The following is a 25,785-nucleotide window of genomic DNA, read 5'->3' as shown; positions in this document are numbered from 1 at the left end:
ATTTGGCGAAATCATTTTCAGAGAGGTATTTTATAACGAAACCATTATAACGAAAAAACATACATTTTCTTTTTGGGCTCCACAAGCCCACCGTTTCCCTTTTGCTTTTAACCTTACCCCAACTACCTCCCCACCTGTTTTAACTCCTTACCCCACCCTCTATATATGGGGGTGGGGTAAGGGGTTAAAACAGGTGGGGAGGGGGTTGGGGTAGGGTTAAAAGCAAAGGGAAACGGTGGGCTTGGGGAGCCCAAAAAGAAAACGGATGTTTTTTCGTTATAATGGTTTCGTTATAAGATACCTCTCTGAAAATGATTTCGGTATAATTGCAGAGAACCCGTAAATTCTATGAACCAAGTTTTAGGATTATTTTGATTCTACCCCTTTATGCAAAGTCCATGAAAATGATGCTGGAGCGATGTCATTAGAGAAGGGACCTGATGTGTGCCAGTACGCGAATTGTGTTGGCTAAATCGGATTCATTCAGTTTCTGCATGCCAATTTAAGAGAGAGGGGGGTTGGGTGTGTGTGTGTGTGTGTGTGTGTCTGTGTGTGTCTGTGTGTGTCTATGTTATACAATGAACAGACGTTACATAATGATAGGACAATGGATGACACATGTCCTTACATTGATGCGTTTGCAGCGTTAAGCATTTGTGAGTTTACATCACTTTTGCCTTTTTCAGCTAATAAACAAAATCGATGTGACAAGGGAAAGAGATATAGTGAAAAGGGTAGATGAAACAGGGGGTTGCAGCCAATTTTTGAAAAAAAAGTAAAGCCCCACTTAGATTAGTTTTGCTCGTTTTTCAGGGAACAAACAAACTGTGTAGGAAGGGTAAAAGGTATAATAAAATGGGGGAGGGCTTGGGGAGCTTGCTCTCTGTTCTAGGAAAAAATGGAAATTAACTAACGCTAATGTAATAGATATTAAGAAATGGAACCTTGAAATAAAATAAAATGCCTTGCCTAAATTGTGTGATCCCTTTATAACTGCCTTTGACTGCGACAGAGGCCTTTTGAGAGAGGGTGTGACCATTATTGGGCTATAGAGAACATACGGTGCACTGTTAGGGGATTCCTAGGTGGCTCTCGCACTTGATGATTGTACCTTCGTTGTGGGGGTCACTCTTGGCCAGTAACTGGAAACAGCCCAACAAGGAACCTTCGGGCGTGTCCCAAGAAAGACGTGAAATGGCTTCTGCACTGAAGAAAAGCAAAGCAAGATTTGGGACAATGTAAGTCTATAGCAAACCGTGTTAGAAGGGGCAGGGGAAACCCAGGTCCATACACCCAAGGGGACACCTGGAAAAAAAAAAGAAAATACCCACCAGCACTGAGCTCAGTGGTAGGTAATTACACTGCCAGTTTCGGAGAGCTCTGCACGAGAATGATGAAACAACCCGGGGAGTCAAAATCTTCACTTGCAGTTCGAGATACATGACCTGGTCACCCGGGCAACTGAGCCATAGACCAACAATGACCCAAAAGAGCAGTCTTCACTCCAAGGAGGTGACCTACCACCCAGGAGTGAAAACAGCGTGGAAGACCCCAGGAAGGCTCAGAAACTAGACCAAGTGGATCAGGACGGCTTGATGGGCAGAACGCGGCTGCCAGCGAACAGAAAACAGTCCCACGATTGGACTGGTTGAGGCAGCTCAAGCCGGCGCAGCCTAACAGCAGAGGCTTGGTTATGGTACTCCACCACCCTTTTGAATGACTGCCACTTCCTTCCTCTAGGTGCATCATCAGAAGGACAATTTGGGAAAACAATACCAGCATGGGGCAGAAGTAGGTCTATATATTGATCGTTTGTATTTTTGGTTGAATCTTTTTTTTTCTCAGATTTTTCTGCTCACATTTCCCACCATCCATATAGATGGTGAGTTGGGGTTGGCAGTATTGGTGGGTGGGGGTGGGGCATGTAGGGTCAGTGGAAGGGTGTGATCTCACCCCTGCCCCGCTTTCTAGCAAAATAAATGTAAACAAAGAAATTGGTGAAAAAATGATTCAACCAAAAAAAAGAATCAATAGACATACAACCCACAGGACTTCCAGCTCATCCAGGAAAAAATACTAGGACAGCCCAGGGAGGTCATCCAGCAGCCAGCACAGGAACCTGGAGCTTAAGAACCAGGATTCAAAGCACAGCTACCTGGTCCTTAAAATCCACCTCCAGCTTTGTGGTAAAAAATCCTCTAGCAACGGGTTGCTAAACCTGTAAAATTCCAAGCAGATTTGAAAGAACTCCCAGCAGTGGGGGGTCAGGACCTCCCCTAGATATAAATATACTCATGGGCCCACTGAAGCCAGCCCTCCAACATAGTGTGACGAATCGTCACGTCACCCCTTTTTCTTCGGGCGAGCCCGCTCCATGACTAATATTCAGAGAGGAAATTGGTATATTCGTAATACATACCAATCATCCATGTCCTGTATATCTGGACCCAGCACATTAATCCCTACTGGGACGAGGAAGATGCACAAAGTAATAAAGAAAGCCACACAGAACCAATATGAGCGGTCTAGACTTGGAAAAAGTACTGACATGAAGAGGAGGCGGTAAGGCAGGAAGAACACTCCTGAGAACAGTCTAGAGCAGTCTAGTTGTTGCCTGCTGCTCAATGCTTCAAGGGGAGTAGAAAAAGAGGAAGGAAACCAGGACTTGTTGTCTATTGCTTCCTTGATGAGCAAGGAGCAAGGGAAGTCGTGCTGCTGAAGATGGGGCTGTGATCCAGAGACTCTGCCAAAGGAAGGGGGAACATTTGCACGCCCACCAAGGACCAAGGACTGGAGGAAGCCTAGGGAATCCCCCTGCAAAGGACTGGACAACAAGTCTAACCTTCTCTGGAGAAACCAGAGACCCAGCCTGACCTGGAATTAAGGCAAGTGGAACATAAATGGCGTTTGTCATGGTTTATAGTGATTTGGTCGAAAACAAAAATGTCGAAAGTCAAAATGTAGAAAAAAAACGAAAAAAAAGTCGCATTTTTTTTCAATACGTTTTTTTTCGAAATGGGGGGTTCCCCCCAACCCCCCTTTTTTCTATTTTTTTTTTATTTTACCCCTTTTTTTTTACTTACCGAACCCAAAAAAAACATATAAATAAAAAAATAATAAATTCAACATTTTTTCTTTGACATTTTTGTCATTCAACTTTTTTTTTACCGACATTTTGACCGACCACCGTTTGTCATATGGTTCATCTGAAAAGATGACCTTTGGTGAACTCTCTAGGAGTTACCATAAGGTCATTTGTCTTGCTAAGCAGAATTTGTTTTACGTAAAAAGTGAGACTGCTCTCAACCGTTCCAGGGAATTATTTACTGTTAAATCTTTTTCTTCCACCACACAGTTTATGCCGGTTGTGACTCCTTCTCAGTCACTCTGCAACTCTCTGGCAGGCTTTTTTCTGACCAAGATTGAGGATATACACCATTGCATCCAATTGAGTCAGACTACCACCAATTCGACCTTGGGCAACCTGGCGCAGGTGGTAACTCTTAATTGGTCAACCTTTCCTGTGTTCTGCAATGAGGTTGTTTCTAGAGCTGTATGTCAGCTAAAATCTGCAGCTCCATCAGATCCCATCCCGCTCTGTGTCCTGAAGGAAATCATGCCGGCATGATTTTGTGGGTCACTCAAGCTGTCAACTTGTCAATCTGGCTGCATCCCTGGAGAGTTCAAGCAAGCTACTGTGGTTCCTCTTTTTTAAAAAAGGCCATCATTGGATGTTTCTTTTCTGGCTAATTTTTGTTCTATTCCCCTTTTTCATTTCGTTATAAAATCACTAGAGGCTTTGAAATCTCCTCTTCTTTCCTCTTTTCTGGAATCCTCCTCTTTGCTTGACCCCTTTCAGTTTGGGGTCTGACCCGAGAAAGGCCCCGAGAGGATTCTGGTATCCGTTGTTGATGATCTGGCCAGGCTGGTTGATGGTGTGGGAGTGTCAGTGTCCTGATATTGGTTGATCTGTTGGTGGCCTTCGACACTGTCAATCACTCGATACTAATGTCCTCCCTTGCCTCAGCAGGCCTCTCTGGTCCTTTCTTGGCCTGGTTTACCTCTTGTGATAGATAGGGGCCAATCGCTTTCTCTACCACTCTTTTTTTATCTTCGGTTTACATGCTTTCCCCTGGTGTTCCTCAGGGTTCTGCCTTGTCCACAATGCTTTTCAACATCTACGTACAGCCTTTGGTTGGTCTCATCTGCTCCCTCGCTTCAGGTGTTACTCTTACTCTGACGATACCCAGATTGTGGTCCGGGTTAGATCTTGACCAGGCAGAGGTGTTGTCCCATTTGCTTGACTGCCTTGTGGCTGTGAAGGGCTGGATGAGCAACACTGGCTTAAGCTAAACAGGGCCAAGACAAAGGTTCTGGTGATGGGTACCCCTTCTGACTCTTTCTTGGTCCTCTTCCTTCTGGCCATCTACACTGGGTGATTTTTCCCATTCTATTGACGGTAGTGAAGAATCTTGGTGTTTATATCTCGTCTTCACTTTCCTTGGCTCGCCAGGCGAGGGCAGTATGTAAAACAGGTCACTTACTGTTGAAGGTGCTTCACAAGGCTTTGCCATTTCTACCTGTTCATTTGCTGCTGGCAGTAATAGTCTCGCTTGTCACAAGTCGCTTAGACTACTGCAGTGCTTTGTATTTGGCACAGCCATTGGTCTAATTCATCGACTGCAGCTGTTGCAGAACCTTGCTGCCCAAGTAAAGCCTCCACTCATTAATGTTCCATATCAGCCCGGTTTTAGGATCCCTCCACTGGCTTCCAGTGGCCAAAAGTTCATCTTCAAATCCCTTCGTCTGGTCCATCGAGCTTATTATCGGGTGGGAGCGTATTTCCTTCAGGGCAAGTTCCTATCCTACATTCCTGGAAGGGCCCTTGGTTTCGGCCATGACTGTTTGTCGTGGTACCCACATTTTTATCTCTGTAGTGTTGGGGGCGGGCTTTCTCAGTGGCTGCCAGTAAACTGTGGAACAACCCCCCGGTTGCCATGAGACACATTAAAAATCCCTTGCAGTTCCGTCGTCTTCTCAAAACCCTGTTATTCTAGGCAATGGTAGGGCTGCTGCCTTGTGTTATCCTCGTGCTAGGATGCCCTTGGGTGTATGTGCACGCTATAAATGTAAATAACATAACAGTGGGGAAGGACCGCTCACAGAGCAAAGACAGTGACATTCCCGGCCTCCCTGAAGGTCAGTAGATGTGGGGTGAAAGAGCCCTGCCGAGAAGAGGAAGAGGGACAGTGAGCAGTGGCGACAGTTCGAAGAAGTACGTAAGGAAAAGGGGAAACCCATTGGCAAATCGCAGGCGTCCAGGAAGACCCAAGACCATTGTGGACTGGGAAACCAGGTACGTGGATGGGCGGGGAGACGCCGGGGCCCCTAGAAAGCAGTGGAAGCAGTGGAAAGACCAGGGTAACGAAGCCTGGTACTATGGTTGGTACAGGAAGACTGGGAAGTACTGCAGTATGAAACATTTGTATACATGACGTTTAAGAAAAGACTTGGCAGGACAGTGAACCAAGTTTATCAGTGCAAGTCTGGGACCCGCACCCATAAAGAAACAAGCATCCTCACTGTTCTTCATAGTCTCAGTACCTGACGGACTAGGAAGGACTGTGTGGAAACTAACCAGGGGACGGGAATCCTCCTGCCTGGTATAAAGAACTTTGGGAAAAATCAGGAGGAGGGAAAGACAACTGAACTTTAGTTTTGGATCTTCTTTTGGCACCCTATTTTTGGAAATTTGTTTTCTACAATAGAAACCCTACCCCCTTTTCACCTTGTTCTTATTGAGTGTAAGGGATAGAAATAGGTTTGGACATAGGCCAGTGTACACTTTTGATAGGACATCCTGACAGAACTAGTCACTTTGGTTGAGGTAGGGGAACCCCTTGTAGCTTAAGGGCCAGGTAGGGGTTTTCCCCAACCTGATGTTATCATTTAAATAAGCCTATAGCAACCAAAATGCCTCCCCTGTGTCCACCTCATGCTTCCAAACCCTCACACTAGCTGCACAAAGATTTTGGTGGGCAGACAATCAAGCTGGTCCTGAAAACCACATAACACGTGGTCCACCCAAACACTTTGTGTATTGGCCTCACTAGGGATACGGGCCAGTCTAAACCACAATAGATGTTTGTGTGAGACCATCTAAGTCCAGTAAGAGCCCATTTAACCCAGGAAATGCCCAAAAGCAAAATGGCTGAGAGTAGGATATTATTGCACTGGGCTACTAGTGCGGTAAATCGGACTGTGCCCCTGGTGTAGCCAAATCTAAATTACAGCTGTCACCACAAAAACCGCCCAGTGTGATTCACTCTAGGGCCAAATGAGCTACCATAGGATCATACACTGAAAAATATTTGCAGTGGCAGGGGGGACCGCTGTAAAGGTCCCTTTGACCAAAAAGGCAGACATCCTAAGAAGCAAATTGACAAAAAATAGAAAGTTTAGGGCTCCCATTAAAATGGGATAGCAGAACCCCCAAGAATGGAATGCTCTCCTAACTCATCAAGCAGTGTATGCCTGCTGAGCATGCAAGTGTATGTGTGTGTGTAACCTGGGCTGATCTGCTAGTGCTGCAGCTGCAAATGGCATAGGTCACACCCATGCAGGCCCAACATAATTTGGGCTGTGCAGTGCATTTTACGACTGGCCCAACCTCCCCACAGTACATGTTTTGGCTTGAATAAACAAGGGCATTGAGCTACTGGCTTCATGCTATCTCTGCAGCTGTTCAGCAATGATGCATATGCAGGCTGCAGGCACTCTACTGACATTCTTGGATCTAACAGAGAGCAGAGAAGGGAGTAAGAGCACTGTCTGAGCTGCTCACAACGCTTGTTTATTTTAATAAAAAGCGAACTGTGAAGGCTGGCCTGACTAATCCTTTTTCATGAATAGAAATACCCAGTTTTCAGCTGCTGTAGCATTGGGCTGTGATCAATAACCAGTGAAATAAGGGCCAGTGCTTTAAAATGGGTCTTGGTGCACAACCCTGGAGATCACCAGCATAAATTAAAGCCCTATACAAAACTTTACCTGAATGTATCTGGTTCATTTTAATTGATAGGCCCCATTCTGGACACAGATCAGATACGTCTGTCTGGAGGCTTGTTTTCAATATTTTTTCTCGCCCACATCCTGTTCTGTTAGAGAGGATCCTGTGTACCATCTGAGGGTCCCATCTGCAAAACACCCACCACCCCTTTCTCCCTGGACTACAGCCAGAGCTCTGCCTACAAGTGTGTAAGACACCGTGAACAATGAAATGAGCTCCCAGAGGTACATGTGACAAACTGCCTCCCTTATTCAGTCTCCCCTGGTTGTCCAGTCGGGGCAGCAAAGCCAACTCCCTGTTTTGGCCTCCTTGGGCCAGATAATGCCCAGGGCCAGAACCTGTGCTCATGCCAGGACTTCACCGAGCCCCCCTTTACCTGAATTCTGCTTCCTTGCATAGTGATCCTTCCACCCTTTGTTTATCCTTCCAGAGCTTCTGCTACTTCAGAGGACCAAGGAACATTGCTGTTTTGGGCCTGGCAACAGACGTTTGGTTACTTGCAGTCCCATTCTAGCCCATCTTGCAACCTACACTGTTTCCTCTCTGCCAACCATCCACCCCTTCTCTTTCCACGCATCCGCCTAACCTATGCCTCTCTTGGGCTGCACCTAGGGCTGGACTGGGAACCCAAAGTGACTGTGGAAATGTTTTTCAGAGTAGCCCCATGCTAACATATACTGGAAGCTTTGTAACTCATCTTTACTTCATCCCACTCAAGAGGCCCTTAAGGCATATGCCCACTGGGAAATCTCCAGAGTTCCCTGTAGGCCAGTCCGCCTCTAGCTGCACCCTTTATTCATTGTTTTCACTTCTTTTATCCTTGATGCATTAGGTCTTTGCTCCATTTCTCTTTCGACTCACTCTTGTCCTCCTTTCTTACAACCTTCAGCCTCAACTTGATGTACCTTCTGCATCACTTTCCGGGCCTCCCCATCTTCTCCCCATCACCCCTTGCACCCTCTCGAATGCTGCAGCCCTCAAATAAGATGCTTGCGTGCTCCCACAATCTCAAACCTAATCTATCCCCCCACCTACTGTACAAAACCTGCTCCTCTCGCCCACCTCCTATCACTCTTTCACGTGGCCTCTAGAATGCACAATCCCTCTGCAACAAGTCCTCCTACATCACTGACCACTTTGACTCTTCACACCCTCAACTTTTACTCCTTGCTATGACAGAAGCCTGGACCTCAACACAAAAACTGCTCTCGGCTTCCTACTCCCTCTCTCCCAGACCTGTTGGGCAGGGCAGCAGTGTGGGGTTCCATATCAATAAGGCCCTTTACCCCATCTGACAAACTCTTCTTCTTTTGAATATGATACTGTTCAACTCCTCCCTCCTACCCCTCTCACTGTTCTTGCTTTCTATTGACCCCCTGGTCCTCCTAGCCTCCTGCCTGATCTGGCCTTTCTCCTTAGATTTCTTCCTGTCAACATCCCAATTATCATGCTTGAGGAATGTCACCCCCCAAACCACGCTGCAGCCACCTGCCTTGAACTTCACTCCCTCCTTTCTGACCACTCCCTCTACGACCAGCCTACCCACTCCTGGAAGGAACTCTTGAGCTTGTTGTTCTCTCTAATTCACACTCCTCTTCTGACCTCATTGACCCCTCATCACTCCATTGTTCACTTTAACCACTCTGTCCCTCCACCTTCTACTCTTCATCTCCCCAATGACTAAGAAGAGGTTCGGGCAGGACTTGTTTGCACTTTCCTTGATGTGAGGACCTCGCTCTGTTCATGCCTCTTCCATTGACTGTGGCTTTTCTGACTTTCACTCTTCACTTATGACTCCATTTGCCCAACACTATCCTGCTCACACATTCACACCTTCCCTTCCCTATCCTCAGCCTCAGATCACCTCTGAAATTCAGACCCTCAAAACAAATATGCGCCGTGACCTTCGATGCTGGCGAATATTATGACACCTACCCTCCAAGCTTTGATCACACCTCCGAAGCCAATATCCACCGCCTGCTCACTTTCTGCCAATGACATTCATACCTTACCAAATCATCTGCTTACTTTAGTGCCCCCTTGTGACTGTCTTTTTTTAATATAATGGTTTTGTAACAATGCTTTAGCATTGCTTTTTTGCAGACTGATTTTCTTTTTGAACTAATAATCTTGCATGGGGTAAAAAATGTAAGTTGCAAGCTACAACATAGGTATAAAAAGTGAGTCTCCTACTCGGTTCTCGGCATACCAGTAAAGTATGTTTATTTGTAAATTAGTAAAATATCTGCCTTTTTGTAAACCTGTACATTTTTTTTTCTTTTCTTTTTTTTCCTCCATTGTCATACTGTAACACTGTAATGTATAAGCAACCTGTAACCAAGCTTTGAATAACCATGCTGCTCACGCGCCCTCATACCCTCGGGTCTGGTGCGCAATACAAATGAATAAACTAAACTGAACTAAACTACACAAAGCGTACCATTTCTTACTGTCCATGACTCCATTATCACCAGCCGTTAGCTAGCGGAGAGTGCACATTTTGAGGCCTGATTTTGCCATTAATACAGTTACCAAATTATTACTGATATTCATCGTCTTAATAACCATAGTAATGTAAGTAAGGTGCATAATATATATAATTCACATAAATATTATTATTATTATCTTTATTGTTTTTGGTTTATACAAACCTTTACAAAATAAATTATTTTCATAATACAATTGAATAGTAGAAAAAGTTTACGTAAAGATACATCATAAAAAAGAGGAAGATCCAATAGACTATACTACACTTTTTAAAAGACATTTGTCTAATACAAAACCGAACCAACAATACATAAGACAGCTAAAAACGGATAATTCATATAAAACACTTTAAGTCTAATACTTCTCTATATACATAATTATTGCTAATTAACAACATTATTAATAGACTGTTGTTTCAACTCATTGTTTCTTAAAAACTTCCTGAGTATTTAGACATTTAAATGGTTTTCATGTTAATTCACATAAATAATGAACAATAACATCTTAATTGCCAAGGGTATTTTTACATACTAATAATCCTAATAGTACAACTCTAATTTACTCCACTTAGTTACATAGCAGTTCTAATCGATATCATGACCAGATAAACGAATGCTACTTATTTTATCAGCCTCGGAAGTATGAAATATTGTGCCAAGGCAAAGTGGGCTTTGTAAGAAAGAATTGCCATCTGGTGTGGCAAAACGGTGCTTTGACAAATTCTAGAAGGTGGCAACTTTGAAAGAAAAGGTGTGAGAACAGTTTTGTAAATGAAGGGTATTTATTTTGTCACTCTCGAGAAATAAAAAATATCATTAGTGAGTGAGGGTAGTCATGGTGGCAGGACAATTCTGGACTTGAGAGACGTGGTTTGGGGGAGAGGAGTGACACTGTTGATTTCTGGTCAAATGTTGGGTTTGGGCACACGTTTCTGGGCTAGAAGATTAGTTTTTAAGGTGAACCGAGGAGTCAAAAGCAAGAAGCACTGTAAATTAGTAAGGAGATGTCGTTGGGCATTAAGAGATCTGTAGGCTGAGTTGGATGGAAGCGTAGGTCTGTGAGGAGCCTGGGCAGGGTGTTGAGTGTAAGGAATGTACGCGGAGTGTATGTGCTCCATAAGGTATCATAAGTAAGGGTCCTGGACATTTGGTAAAAGGTATGCTTGCAGAGCTGGGTACTTGGAATGTGGGGCAAATCTGCTTACATCACTCGGTAAAGAAAGGTGAGTGAAGGAGCCAAGTGTGAGTGGTACCTGGGGTTCCAGAGTCCATGTTAGACAGGGTGTCGGAGAATTTGCTGGGTCACTGAGGGCTGCATTAAGGAAAGGGAAGACCATCTGCGTAATGAGTGGGATTGAGCAGTGAGTGGGCGAGTCCATCGGGAGTGGTGGGGAGCTGGAGCTTGTTTTTGAAATCCAGGTACCCTGGAAGCGCCACTTGACTGAATTCTTTGGTGAATCATGTAAAACTAGGTCCGTGAAGCCTCTGCCGTATTTCGTATCTGACCAGGATGCTGTGCAAACCTGCAGGGTTATTTCTTCATTTGAAAACGAATTTGTTACATTCAGTAGAAGAAAAAAAAATGTAGTCGCCTGAAGCTGCTTGGCTCCCTCTACATTCACAATGTTGACTCCAAGTTTAGACGTTTATATAAAGAAAGAATAACAAGCAGTCATGTGCCAGGCTAAGTAGTTTATCTGAATGATCAGGCAAAGTGCAACGTGGGGGAAACCTCGCAACGCAAACAGGAGGACTTTCTCAGAGCTGTCTTAACTCTTTCTCCCTCTCTCTCCCTCTGTTTAGTTTCACATACCAGGGATCATGCTGTCGATCTCTCTCCCTTCCGGAGAGCCAATTCCTTGCGCGATTCTGCACAGAGGTTTACAGCCGAGTCCACGGAGCAGCCCACCTCATTTGGAAACAGGTCTGCAAGCCAGCGAGGGGAGAGCAGAACCAAAGGCAACCGCATCCTCCAGCAGCAACAGCAGCTGCTCCAGGCAGTCAGCCCTGCCCCCAGGAGCAGAGACTCCCCGGTGGCGGCGCTCTCCAACACCAGAGGATGGACACCTGGACGACAGGGGCTAGACCACCTGCAGCAGAATAGGCAGGATCTGGCTTCTAGGAAGGACAGTCAAGAGAAGCAGAAGCCTCACAGTGAAACTGACGGCGCTGCTCAAAGCAAGCCAGCCCTCAAAGCCACCTCAACAGAAGACCAAAGGCATAGGACAGGGTCCCACAAAGGTGCATTTGTCGCCGACACTGGCGGGAAGAGCAGTTCCACCAAAAAGGAAGGTGCGGAGAGCTCCGCCCATCAAAACTCTCAAGGGCACATTCTGGTTGGGAGGAGCAAAGGCAGCCAATCGGAGGGCTCCCCGGTGACATCACAGTGTGGGCACATTGAAAACGATGAGAGAAGTTTGAAAAAATCAGAGGATCCCAGCAGTAAGCATCCTACCCCACTAAGCAGTTTCCGCTCCAAGCCCTTATATTCCAGCACCTCGCAAGACAGTCCTGTTCCTGCGAAAGGCAAGGGTCGCCTACAGAGCACCAGTGACGGTGTACCAGCAGGGAGCGGAGCAGTGTCTTCTGACCCTGACCCAGAAAGCAACATGAAAACACTCCTTACCATAGAGATCAAGGATGGAAGAAACCAGCCAGCCAGCAGCAGGATCATCGGAGCACCCGGCAGCCAAAGAGCAGGTTAGTCACCCCTTGAAGGGGTTCCCAGTGTGTTTGAGCTGTGCCCCACCCCCCCATACCCCAAGAGTATACTAGCAGAAATGGGTCACTGCCAGTCCTACACTGATTTGCGAGATGGTTTGGAACTGGGCACTGCATTATCAATTGCATGTGGTCACTTACGATGGTGCTATATGTGAAGTCTCCAGCTGCTTTACTGCACCCTCTCTAGCCCTGGCATCGCTTGTCTTCTGTGGGGGCTTGCTTTCACCCCTCTGACTGGCATCCCTCCTCTCTTGGGTGCTCTCTGTTAGCTCCCGAAACCCTGAGGTTTCTCATCTCATACTTTCTCTGAACCATTTGCTCTCCTTGTCTTATCCCTTCTGCAACCAGGAGCCCCTTCTCCCAATTCTTCTCTTCCCTGATAGCTTAGAAACTTTTTTTCTGCTTCATCTTTGCTCACATTTAGTGATTTAAGCCCATCTTCTGTATAAGCTCTTCTTTCTTTAACTCCATCTCTCTAGCCATTTGCATTTGTTCCACTTTGACCATGCGTCTTAAGTGGTGAGTTCCTTATCAGAAGCAGCTGAACCGTGACACCTCTTCCATATTTTCTCCATAGTAACTCCAGCATTCCTTTCCTTCTTGCCTCTGCGCATCTTCAGTCTGTTACTACTTGTGCACGTGTGCCTTTAAATCTCTAGTAGCCAAAATAACTGGACTTTCCTTGAATGTCTGTAACATCTCTTTTCGGCTGCAGCTTTCTTCGTAACTCTGAACTCTCTTCTCCATTGTGTGTGTTCTCCTTCACGCTTCTGCTAACCGCTTCTCTCCCATTAGCCGCCTTCTATGCTCTTTAATCCAAAGAGTGCTTCCCTCGCTGCCACCCTTCCACAAGAGGGTGACATCTCGTCACGCCACTCCTACGCCACTGAAATCCCAAACGTATGATCTTCCCTGTATTGTGATCAACAGTTTCTTCTGCATTCTGCCCATTCGTGCTCCCTTGGCCTTGCTTCTCTTCACCCCCGCAGTTGCTTTTTCCCAATAGAATCAAATTTGGCAGCTTTCGACTAGCCCTCCCCATTTGAAAGAAATGGTTTCCAACCCCAAAGGGGTTTCCAGCTACTGTCCTCTTCCCACCGCCCCCATCCCAGTCCCCCCACCTTTGCCTTCGCGTAGACCGCCCGGCTTGCAGATGAATCCTGCTCTGGGCATAATTAGATTAAAACATCTAGTCCTGCCAATTTGGCACCAAACAGCAATTCATAAAACTGCCATATATGCACACACACACACACGGCATGCAAGGCCGCTGTAGAGCGCTACCTAATCACGCGCCAGATTATGGAATGCAGCACAGGTTGCGCAATGTATACCTAGGCTCGTGCAATGCACTTAGCGCAGAGCAGAATCGATCTATGGGTGTGTAGCAGGGATAGTCCACATTGGAGATGGATCTAGTCTGCAGAGCCTTCAAGGAAGATACCTTTATATGGCGATGCATTGCACTGCCAGCATTGAGTACACGATGCTGCATTTATATGCACCTAGGCATGGATCATGGCAAAATACTCCTGTTGTGCTTGCATTGGTTTTGCTTCCAAAGTCACCTAGAAAATGCGGTGGTGTTTATTGAATTTTCAACCTGGAGTAGAAACCTACAATGTAGTCTCCTAATGAGTGTTGCATGTCCATGTATGTACAGCTTTCTAGGTACAATAAAATATAGGTGTGTAATGCACAAACCCTTTGCATTAGGCTTTCAGGCAATTGGCTGTATGCGTGGAATTGGACGGCTTTTATTGTACCTAGAAATCAGCAGCTGAGAAGGAGACCTTTCACTGTGCACTGCAGGGCCTACCCGGTAGCTTTACTGTTGAGAAGCTGCTGCAGAGCCTAAACGTGCAGTCCTAGCAGTTAGCATAGCCTTCTGTTATGATGGAGCCTTTTATACTGTTTACTGACGTTTTCATTCCCTTATCTTCCAAGTTCAGCTGGTTTCCGCATGTATTTTGTATTCAGAAATGCAGAACTCTTGCTCTGTTTGTACATTTTGCAATCTAACCGTCCATGCGTTATGTTAAATAAGCTTTCATAAAGCGCACATTTAATTATTTATTTAGATTTGTAAAGCGCACTGCAGCCCGCGGACATCGAGGCGCTAAGATAACTTACGAAGGCTTAATTCTGGGTTACATGAATGCCGCCTAAGGAGGATTCTTAACATGGTACAGGTATATACAACATACAAGTGACTGGGCTGTAGTGGTCTTGAAGCGACAAAACCTTGCCTGATTGGGGGACCGTGAGCCCAACCAGGCTGTAAACTAGACGGGGGTCTGTGTGGTGAAAAGGAAACTGTGAAAAGGTAAGTGGGAAATGGCAAAAAGAAAGATAGTCTGAGGACTAGACAGATATAGGTCACAACAAAATGAGCACGATAACCTAAGATTGAGTGATAGTGATAGCTGGGATGCATGTAGAGTGGTATGGGTTTGGACCGCAAAAGGAATCAAGAACTGTAAAATAGAGTTATGGATGTGTGGTGGCCTTGAGATGTCTTCTGAAGTTCCTGAGAGTTGTGGGGGCTTAAACAGGTATTCATAATGAGTTCAATCATGAGGGGCACTCAAGTGACCTGGTAATGTCACAGGTCATTACCACAGGGTAATATCACCCTTCGCTGACACAGGTGTCACAGCCAAGGGTTGTCTTTGTGCTAATTGATATATGGAAAAAACCGGACAATGACAATCTCGCCATCCCGTTCCGTACTAGGATAGCTTCAAGTGGAGGGGATAGTGTGAGTGTGACAATTCTAGAATAAAATGGGCTGACCTTTATCCTTTGCTATAAGAGACCCGAGGGAATGATAATGAACATGCGTCTCTGCACTTATCGTGCAGTGTTCTGGCTGGATGCAGTGGCTGATTTCCCAATACATGGGAAGGGGGTTATGAATCCTGTATCTTAAATCCAAGGAAGGGACTTTGAATCCAATATCGGATCACTGGGAATTGAACCCTAAGGCTGAAATACATTGAAACATAGACTTTGAAGCATTGTGGCCACAGACCAGTGGTTAGATTACAGAAACTTTGCATTAGTGCAATTGCAAAATTGCACGGTATTGGCATTAGGGCAAAGGTTGACCTATTTTTAAAAACACTGGGACATATTAGAAAACCATTGCACAGAGACAAGTGTAGTTTGGCATGTTATAAACACCAGGGGAAACATTGCCCTCATGAAAAAAGGATACATTTCTGCACCAGGGCAACGTTTGCCCTAGTTCTAATACGGATTGGTATTAGCACTAGGGCAAACTTTCCCCTCGCATGCAAAATGCATTGAAAATTTATATTTTTTTGCAGACAGGCAATTTTTGCACTGGTTCTTAGGCCATGTCAAACTGCACTTGCCATGGCTCTAGTATGTACCAGTGTTTTTAAAAATGGGGCAAACTTTGCTGTAGTGCTAATACTGTGCAAATTTGCCCCTGCCCCAGTGCAAAGTTTCTGCAATCTGGCCCCAGATCAATTTGAGATGACTAGACCATCTGGTAATCCATGTTAATATGTACATTAAATCTCTGTTCTAATATCATTGTTAATCAAATCACCACATCTTATGAACATTCCTTGCATATGAAAATACTCACCACCACTCAAATACTCACACTCCTAAGCTGGCAATAAATATCCGCTGCTGCCTGAACCTTTTTCCCCAACCTTTGAGCCTTCAAGCAGAGGCATGTCAGACTTTGAGGCACCTTGCTTTTTTTGTAACATTTTATGATAATCTGCAACTCTCTTCAACACCATTGCATGGTGCTTCTTTTTGGCAAGTTTAAGAGTGGCGGAGAAACCTCACCCCTTTTGGGTGGGTGGTGTGGATGGTGGATTTAGGAGACTGTGAGCGCTCGAAGAGGTCCTGCCGAAACAGGGTTTCCTTAAATTTAGTCTCTCCATGATACCATCACAGCACATAGAACTGAGACCCTCTTATAGGCCAACCTGTGACGGTGTTGTGCAGTCTTTGAAGGCAGGATAGCAAAGAACGCTTGCAAGTCTGCCACCTGTCATGATGGCCATAGTGGCCAGAGTATTAGCACCCCTGATGACACAGTAGGGTGTAACTAGCTACAAGCACCTTGCACTCAGGATGTACCACTATAAAATGGCCTGCATATTAAACGTCACCACTCAGTCTTAACTTGGTTTTCTGGGGGGGTTACTGACCAGTAGAGGCCTTCTGCTAGTTGTTTATTGCTTAACGATTAATAAGCAGTTCAGATATTTAACAACATGTGTGTAATTGGGCCATGACTCAGTTGGTCTACCTTTTTTTTGTCAAGAAAGTTAATTTTCACTTTCTAGCCAGGGTCCATGGCTCATTCAGATTTCCAATGGATGTGCTTATGGTGATGCCTCCACCCCACTGCGCGCCAGCTTTAAACTGGCATTCACTAAGCCATTGCCTTTGACTTTGCTAAAGAACAATCCTTTGACCAGGCAAGCTCCTCCTATGTTGCCAGCAGACTTTGAGTGTAGCCCCCTACTATGTGGTGCGGTCACAGCAGTGAAGTGCCACGTCCATGCACTCCCTTTGCCCCACCGGCATCCCAGGTGGTCCCCTTCGATGTGCTTTTTGCATGCAGTAGTTCATATATCCCTAATTGCTTGGCTGCTCATACGTGTAGCTAAACACCACCAATGTGTCTGAGCAATGTAGCCTCGCTAGGTTCCACATGAGCCAAAAGTAATCCCACTGCTAAAACGCCACCTCGGAGCCACATAAAGTCTATTCCAAATGTACCTGCAATGGTTGTATTTGCACAAATGTATGTCATTGATTAATGATGACAGATTTTACTGAAATGGAAACCTAGTTTGATAGTCATTAATGTACCGTTTCATGGAATCCCCCCGAAGATGTGCTCAGGAGTTTCATGGGCGTGACCACCCTTGTGAGGCTTCATTCAAGGAAATTTCACATTGCATGAGTTGCCGCTCCCAAGGTGGCCTCTCTCTTGTTGGTAATCCCCAATTGGGCTTTCAATAGATGTGCTTCTAGGACGTCTGTGATATATTTGCCATATTTCTGGCAAACACTCTTAGCCTCTCTACATACGCATCTCTAAGAATGAGAACGCAATGTGGTCAAGAGCAGTTGACTCCCTTGAGAAGTCTGCTCCCCCGACTCATTGAGGGTGACGGACATGGTTGTGCTGTGTTCCTGACAATCTAGTGTTGGGTTTCTTGGTGGTGTCTTGGGTGATAACAGCCCTCTGGGCCTCGTTGTAGGAAATCACTCTATTGGCTATTCGTTGGATTACCTCTTTGGTTTGTTCCTCTGATAGGACTATTGCCTTGGTCTGGCCACTAATCTGTAGGATGTTGGGGCCGGTGGAGAACGTCGGGGTAATGCCCGTCCTTACATCAGGACAAACTGTCTCACTTTTGTTGTGTCCCTCTTGGACTGTTTCTTGACTCATCGAATAGTCCTACAAATCATGATTACAGTTTTTTTTCCAAATACCTATTACCGGTCTAAGCCTGATAGTACCCTTGCCAAGTTTGCCCCATTTCAGGCAGTCCCATGTGTTTTGTCTTTGGATGTGTCCTACACTCTGGAATGTTGGCAGCCATTACTGGTGCAGTGTTTCACGGCTCCACCCGCACCTCTTCGCACCATTGCACCCACATGCATTGACCAGCATTCATTAGGTGAAACAAATATCCATCCTCCCCCAATATGGTCAAGTCGAAATCCCCTTCAGAGACTTGGAAGGTCACAAATAGGCAAACTAGTTGGTAGAGCACATGCATTAAATCGAGATTTCAGTGACGTTAATATCGTTTGAGTTACTAGTAATCCAGGCAGCCGCTTTGTAAAACATTACGTTGCGTTAAAACAAGTTTTATTTCAGAGTTAACTAGGGAAAGTAAACCAAAATATAGCCTCTCCTCTAAAGTACACTTGCTCATCTCTTCTGCTGTGTCCATGTGTTTTCAGTACCAAAATATAGCCGAATATAGAAAGTAGACCAAAATATAGCCTCTCCTCTGAAGTACACTTGGAGATATGCAAGTGTACTTCAGAGGAGAGGCTATATTTTGTGCAAAAATCAAAGGGGGGGTCCTGGGAGTCCCTCTGCCGGACATTATTCCTGGTTACGAGCGACTTACCCAGAGTCATTAGCTCACTATCTTTCACAGAGGAGAAATATCGAAAACATATCAGTCTTTGTCCTGCCCAGGGGCAGTCCAGCACCATATAGCCTCGCCTCTGAAGTACACTTGCTGATCTCTTCTGTGGCCATGGCTTTTCAGTACCAAAATATAGCCGAACATAGAAAGTAGACCAGAATATAGCCTCTCCTCTAAAGTACATGCATTTAATTTCTTCTATGTCCATGGGTTTGCAGTACTGCTAGGCTTCTGACGTGTTTTTATTCTACTACGAGGATTAAGTGAGAACACCAAGACATGGACATGAATGGTATCTTCAAAATGACATCATCGCCTTTGAAAGTGGTTGAGTATAATGTTAGCCCCGTGAAAGCAAAACATCAACTCTGCAAACTTAATGGTGGGTTGATGCCGATTTGAGTGGGGGAAATGGGATGGACTACCTGAGCCTAAGGATGTGGGCTGCTATGAATTGCTTGCTGGATATGAACACCATCAATGCCTTCCCCCTAGACCCATCTGTACCTACCCACACATCAGTGGAATACAGGCCGAGCTGACTTTTCAGAGGCTTTATTCACTGGGGGAAAGAAGTATTTGCCCCATACCAGCCCCCAGGCCCAAACTGATCGCTGGTTGCTTGTGGTTTCTTGCAGAAGGGAACTGAGGTTTGGGCTGGACTGGATTTGCATTTGATCTTTCCTCTTTCATAACTGCATGGCAGGTTGAACAAGGTTTAGAGGGCTGCTTCGAGCAGTGGTTTAGAAATGTTTTGAAAACCTACAGCCATCACTCTTCAATGTTACACCAGCCAACACCAACACTTTGAGAAGATGTCTATTGGAAGCGACTCCTCTTGTAAGTGCTAGCGCCCATGCCTGTTAACAAAGCTTCCAGGCCCAGGGTGGAAAAAAGGGGGTGAAGTACCATCGTATCAACAAAAATAACCTGTTTAGATACCATGGTGCTCAGAATGTAAAGAACCATTCCCAAATAAAGCAAACATGGCAGGCACATTTTTGTCAGACCATTTTTACCCAATGTTGTGGAGAGGGGAGGTGTGGGTTTCACGTTTTGCGTCATTATCAATGCATCCCGTTTCCCTGGGGGGGGGGGAGCCACTCATTAATAACTGATCCGTGCTGCAGAAATTGGCTTTCATTGGTCCATTGCCTTTTAACTAAAGAATCATCTTCACAGGGGCTCCTTTGTCTGGTAGGACATGGTAGACCATGTTTCAGGTTTCCCTTTGTTTGAGCTGCTACATGTAGCAATACATTATAGGGAACGAATCCTTGCAGGGAGCAATTTCAGAGAATGTATTTACTTAAAGGTTAATTTGCCCCTGCATTCCCCGCCACACCTACCTCATGTGCCTACACACATTTTACCTCCTGGTCGCTGCACCCTCCCAACTCTCATCTTTGGGAGTCCATGCTGTTTTGCTCTAGAGTGCCCAATCCATTTTTATTTCACACTACCACCACCATAAACACTGCCCTGGCCTTTACCACTATATAAATCCCTTCATGATAAAGCCACACACACTGGCCTCAACAAGGGACCTTTGCCTCTTTCTTCTATTCGACGACTGAGATTTTGTGAGTTTATTTACTAGAGGGGTCTGCAACCTGCAGCACTCTAGGTGTTTTCGACTACAGCTCCCATGATCCCTCATGATCCACTGGAAAGGGCTGGTGGGATTTGTAGCCCAAAACATCTGGAGAGCCAAAGGTTTCAGACCTGTGGCTTACTGTGATCAGCAGAACTAGAACATCTGGCCCATTACCAGAACCCTGCTCTTCCACTCTCTCCTTTAACCAGGCTACCATTCAACTTTTGGCACACTCTCCACGGACTTCCTTGTCCCCCTCGACTTCTACCACTATGACCCACATTTCCCTTTTGGGGGATTTCGACTAATATAAAATTTCATTTTGTACATTGTCTTGAATGATCCATTTTGTTTCTGACCACTCACTGGCCACCATCCCCAACAAACCAACAGACTCAAACAACTCCTCGTCATAGCATCCTTGCTTAAATCCTTAACCACCCCCCCACCCAATATCTGACCCCACCCATCTGCACCTCAAAATCACCATCTGGCCTACTCCTGCTCTGCTTGCCTTCTTACAGTGTGCATAGTCAAAACGGTATGCAGTGATAAAATCGCAGCAAAAATGTCACCTGTACACAAAATCACGGCCGTGGTTTGACCTTTTAAAGGTGTACACCATTTAAAGGGAGGGGGGTGTCCCTGCTACCATTAAATGGTATAATGGGTCCGGAGATTGCGGGGGTGTCCCACGCATCCATTACGTGGATTGCAGCTGCAAAACCATGGCCTTTTTGCCGCGATATTTTGTGTCCACAGTCATTTTTGCTGCGATCTTAACACATTGAACTGTCAAAACGGACTCTGCCTTTCTAACTAGCCGAGGTCTGGCCCTTTCTCCTAGCCCTCAGGCCTCCTTCATTGAACACACTGCCCTAGATTTCAACACCGTTTTTGCCTCCCCCTCAGAACATTGCTAACTAGCAGACACACTCGAGCTCTCTTGTCTGCTGCCCTGGATCACCCCTGAGATTCGACAACTTAAGGCACCCATGTGGCTCCATCGCCTCCTCCACTGTAAGAAGTCCTGCTACGTTTTTCTTTTTGCTTCCTACAAGGACTCATTTTCTGTTCTGGTGCCAAATCCAGCTATCACCTCATTTTGTCCTTCCTCTTGCAACCCCCCTGAGACCACCTCTTGCGTTCCCTAGAATTTCTTCACTACTCTGTAGGTCATGCTGGCTCCTGAGACCACCTCTTGCAACCATCTGGGATGTCTTCAATACTCTTTAGGTCATGCTGGCTCCTGAGACCACTTCTCGCAACCCCTGGAATTTCTTCACTACTCTTTAGGTCATGCTGGCTCCTTAGACCACCTCTTGCAATCCCTGGAATTTCTTCACTATTCTTTAGGTCATACGGTCTCCTGGGACCACTTCTCGCAACCCCTAGAATTTCTTCACTATTCTTTAGGTCGTACTGTCTCCTGGGACCACCTCTCGCAACCCCTGGAATTTCTTCACTATTCTTTAGGTCATGCTGGCTCCTGAGACCACCTCTCACAACCCCTTGGGATTTCTTCACTACTCTTTAGGTCATACTGGCTCCTGAGACCACTTCTCGCAACCCCTGGAATTTCTTCACTATTCTTTAGGTCATGCTGTCTCCTGGGACCACTTCTCACAACACCTGGAATTTCTTCACTATTCTTTAGGTCATGCTGTCTCCTGAGACCACTTCTCGCAACCCCTGGAATTTCTTCACTATTCTTTAGGTCATGCTGTCTCCTGGGACCACTTCTCACAACCCCTGGAATTTCTTCACTACTCTTTAGGTCATACTGGCTCCTGAGACCACTTCTCGCAATCCCTGGAATTTCTTAACTATTCTTTAGGTCATACTGTCTCCTGGGACCACTTCTCGCAACTCCTGGAATTTCTTCACTACTCTTTAGGTCATGCTGGCTCCTGAGACCACTTCTCGCAACCCCTGGAATTTCTTCACTATTCTTTAGGTCTTACTGTCTCCTGAGACCACTTCTCGCAACCCCTGGAATTTCTTCACTATTCTTTAGGTCATGCTGTCTCCTGGGACCACTTCTCACAACTCCTGGAATTTCTTCACTGTTCTTTAGGTCATGCTGGCTCCTGAGACCACTTGTCGCAACCCCTGGAATTTCTTCACTACTCTTTAGGTCATACTGTCTCCTGAGACCACTTCTCGCAACCCCTGGACTTTCTTCACTATTCTTTAGGTCATACTGTCTCCTGAGACCACTTCTCGCAACCCCTGGAATTTCTTCAATATTCTTTAGGTCATGCTGTCTCCTGGGACCACTTCTCGCAACCCCTGGAATTTCTTCACTACTCTTTAGGTCATGCTGGCTCCTGAGACCACTTCTCGCAACCCCTGGAATTTCTTCACTACTCTTTAGGTCATGCTGGCTCCTGAGACCACTTCTCGCAACCCCTGGAATTTCTTCACTATTCTTTAGGTCATACTGTCTCCTGGGACCACTTCTCGCAACTCCTGGAATTTCTTCACTACTCTTTAGGTCATGCTGGCTCCTGAGACCACTTCTCGCAACCCCTGGAATTTCTTCACTATTCTTTAGGTCATACTGTCCCTGAGGCCACTTCTCGCAACCCCTGGAATTTCTTCACTATTCTTTAGGTCATGCTGGCTCCTGAGACCACTTGTCGCAACCCCTGGAATTTCTTCACTACTCTTTAGGTCATACTGTCTCCTGAGACCACTTCTCGCAACCCCTGGACTTTCTTCACTATTCTTTAGGTCATGCTGTCTCCCGAGACCACTTCTCACAACCCCTGGAATTTCTTCAATATTCTTTAGGTCATGCTGTCTCCTGGGACCACTTCTCACAACCCCTGGAATTTCTTCACTACTCTTTAGGTCATGCTGGCTCCTGAGACCACTTCTCGCAATCCCTGGAATTTCTTCACTATTCTTTAGGTTATATTGTCTCCTGGGACCACTTCTCGCAACCCCTGGAAGTTCTTCACTATTCTTTAGGTCATGCTGGCTCCTGAGACCAACTCTCACAACCCCTTGGGATTTCTTCACTACTCTTTAGGTCATGCTGGCTCCTGAGACTACTTCTCGCAACACCTGGAATTTCTTCACTATTCTTTAGGTCATACTGTCTCCTGAGACCACTTCTCGCAACCCCTGGAATTTCTTCACTATTCTTTAGGTCATGCTGTCTCCTGGGACCACTTCTCACAACCCCTGGAATTTCTTCACTACTCTTTAGGTCATGCTGGCTCCTGAGACCACTTCTCGCAACCCCTGGACTTTCTTCACTATTCTTTAGGTCATACTGTCTCCTGAGACCACTTCTCGCAACCCCTGGAATTTCTTCACTATTCTTTAGGTCATGCTGTCTCCTTGGACCACTTCTCACAACCCCTGGAATTTCTTCACTATTCTTTAGGTCATACTGTCTCCTGGGACCACTTCTCGCAACCCCTGGAATTTCTTCACTACTCTTTAGGTCATGCTGGCTCCTGAGACCACTTCTCGCGACCCCTGGAATTTCTTCACTACTCTTTAGGTCATGCTGGCTCCTGAGACCACTTCTCTCAATCCCTGGAATTTCTTTACTATTCTTTAGGTCATACTGTCTCCTGGGACCACCTCGCGCAACCCCTGGAACTTCTTCACTATTCTTTAGGTCACGCTGGCTCCTGAGACCACCTCTCGCAACCCCTTGGGATTTCTTCACTACTCTTTAGGTCATGCTGGCTCCTGAGACCACTTCTCGCAACCCCTTGGGATTTCTTCACTACTCTTTAGGTCATGCTGGCTCCTGAGACCATGCTGACATCTCCTTCTCACTCTGCCCTGATGGCTTTGCCATTTATTTCTTCTTCCACATACCCTAAGTGCCCACCTCGGTCTCCTTTTCCCCACTGCCCTCTTTCGTGACTTATCTTTGCTGACTATCGCTCAGCCACTCTAATCTATTCGGCCCTCTTGTGTATATGTTTGCGCCGCAAACAATGATCTTGTAGCCCTCACCTGCCCCTACAGCTTCCCTCTCTTGCTACTAGGACCACCGCTGCCTCCTGCTAAACAGCATCTGAATACAGCCTGCTTTGTGAATGTAGAGGTGGCCACTTTTAAGAAACCCAGCGTAGGACAAAAAAAGTACCCTCTACATTTTCAAAGCCAGACCCATTTGCTTTGCTGATACTTGTTATTTTAGATTTGCTATTCAAAAGCGTTACTAACGCTTTGTCTTCAAAATGTATGCATGTTGGCCAATGATGTACGCACAGGAGGGCATTAGCTTCCTCTTTGCTCTGTAGTCTAGTTTCTGTTCCACTTTCTTTGACCAGCAACCTTCATGCACGCGCCAGAAAACAGTCCGTTCTCATTTGCATATACAGGAAGCCCTGCGGTTGGGAATGGACACTTTCTTCCTGTAATTGATGCCATATTTTCACAAAGAATAGATTAAGTGAAGAGCTTAGGGGATGGACAGTGGTATGAGATTAAATATGGCCATGGTACCTTCGATGTTCTCCAGCAATACTGCTACATATATTAAGTAGCCAGGGGCGTAGACTTTTGGTTTTCCCAGCCAAGGGCCGGGAGGGGGCTGGCAGCAAAAATAGACAAGTCGTATATGGACTTTCACACAATTTACCTTCACCCTCCCCCCCCACTAGCACCAGCCTACTTGACACCCCTGCGACCCCTGCAACTAGCTGTAGCTGGCATGCTCTGTGTTAGTCTAGCGCTCTCTTCCCTTTTCTTTCTCACTCCCCCTGCCTGTATGTCTCGCTCTCTCTGCCTGTATCTGTCGCTGTCTTTATTTGTGCGTGGGAGTCGCAATGTGGGGTGCACTTGTCTATTAAAAAAATGCACAATGTTAATTTCCAATGAGAACTCCCCATATATATATTTGAGTCATAGTAAGAATGTTGCACTTGCCTTACTGAGCAAAGCAAAGATTCAAAACCTAGACTCTAGTAACCATATATATTATGTTCTCATAGATAATCATTCCACGGGTACCATGTCTTTAAATCTACTGCATTTGCATAATTAAAAAAAGACCGGAAAACTACTGTACCTGCCACCTTTTCTTTTTTCCCATACCCCTCTTACCGTTTTTTATATAATTTCTCTGAAAAATGAGTAAATGCAATGTAAGTGCATTGGATGCTAATGCATAAAGATATAAATGCATGCAAGCCATCCGTTCCAAGCTCGGCACTCTGGCACGCCCAGTAGTGGAAGTGTACCCAAATACAAGTAGTGGAACTGTTAACAGTACAAATGAAAGTAGTGGATCACACCCTGGCATTTATTTTATTTTTATTTTATTGAGCATTTGTAAGGCCCTTTATACAAAAGAATCGTGTTTGAAAGCGCCACAAGGCTAAATGAGAAGGGAACAGGGGAAATGATAACAATGGCAAATAAAACAGTACAGATACAGTCGTGGTCCTACTAGGCCTTGTGGTATTCAAACGTGGAAGCGCATTGAGAAGAAGTGCAGGAGGTGGGGATAGAAAGGGGGGGGAGTAGAGGAGTGGACAAGTGCTGGAGGAGGCGCAGGGAGGGAAGTGCTGAGGGGAACCTAGGAGGAGAACCTCAGGCTATGTGCTACTGCAGACCACTCACTGGGTGTGATAGGGAGCCAAGCAGGGGCCTGCAAGGGAAGTGCAGTGGGCAGGGGGGGAGGTGCTGGTTTTGACTGAGAAGAAGGGTCTACGATCCTTCTGAGATTCCTGGGTATCAGCTCACCGGTCACAGCAGCAGCAG

At 45.8% G+C, this 25,785-nt stretch overlaps 1 protein-coding gene across 4 annotated transcripts in view; it reads left to right on the top strand.

Annotated features, from left to right (window-relative positions):
• The window catches only part of SMTN (smoothelin), a 781,408-nt gene that overhangs the window by 498,516 nt on the left and 257,107 nt on the right, over positions 1-25,785 (top strand). For 3 of the 4 annotated variants that reach the window (XM_069619344.1, XM_069619345.1, XM_069619346.1), the window contains exon 10: positions 11,359-12,255. The exons of the other annotated variant lie outside the window; for it this stretch is intronic. In XM_069619344.1, the coding sequence (XP_069475445.1) occupies positions 11,359-12,255 (897 nt within the window). The remainder of the gene's footprint in view (positions 1-11,358; positions 12,256-25,785) is intronic. 4 annotated transcript variants of the gene reach the window in all.

Source organism: Ambystoma mexicanum, chromosome 10, assembly GCF_040938575.1.
Source record: "Ambystoma mexicanum isolate Mex_15411 chromosome 10, UKY_AmexF1_1, whole genome shotgun sequence".
Classification (NCBI taxonomy): domain Eukaryota; kingdom Metazoa; phylum Chordata; class Amphibia; order Caudata; family Ambystomatidae; genus Ambystoma; species Ambystoma mexicanum.
Note: the sequence above shows the minus strand (reverse complement) of the source record. Positions and strands in the feature narration are given on the sequence as shown.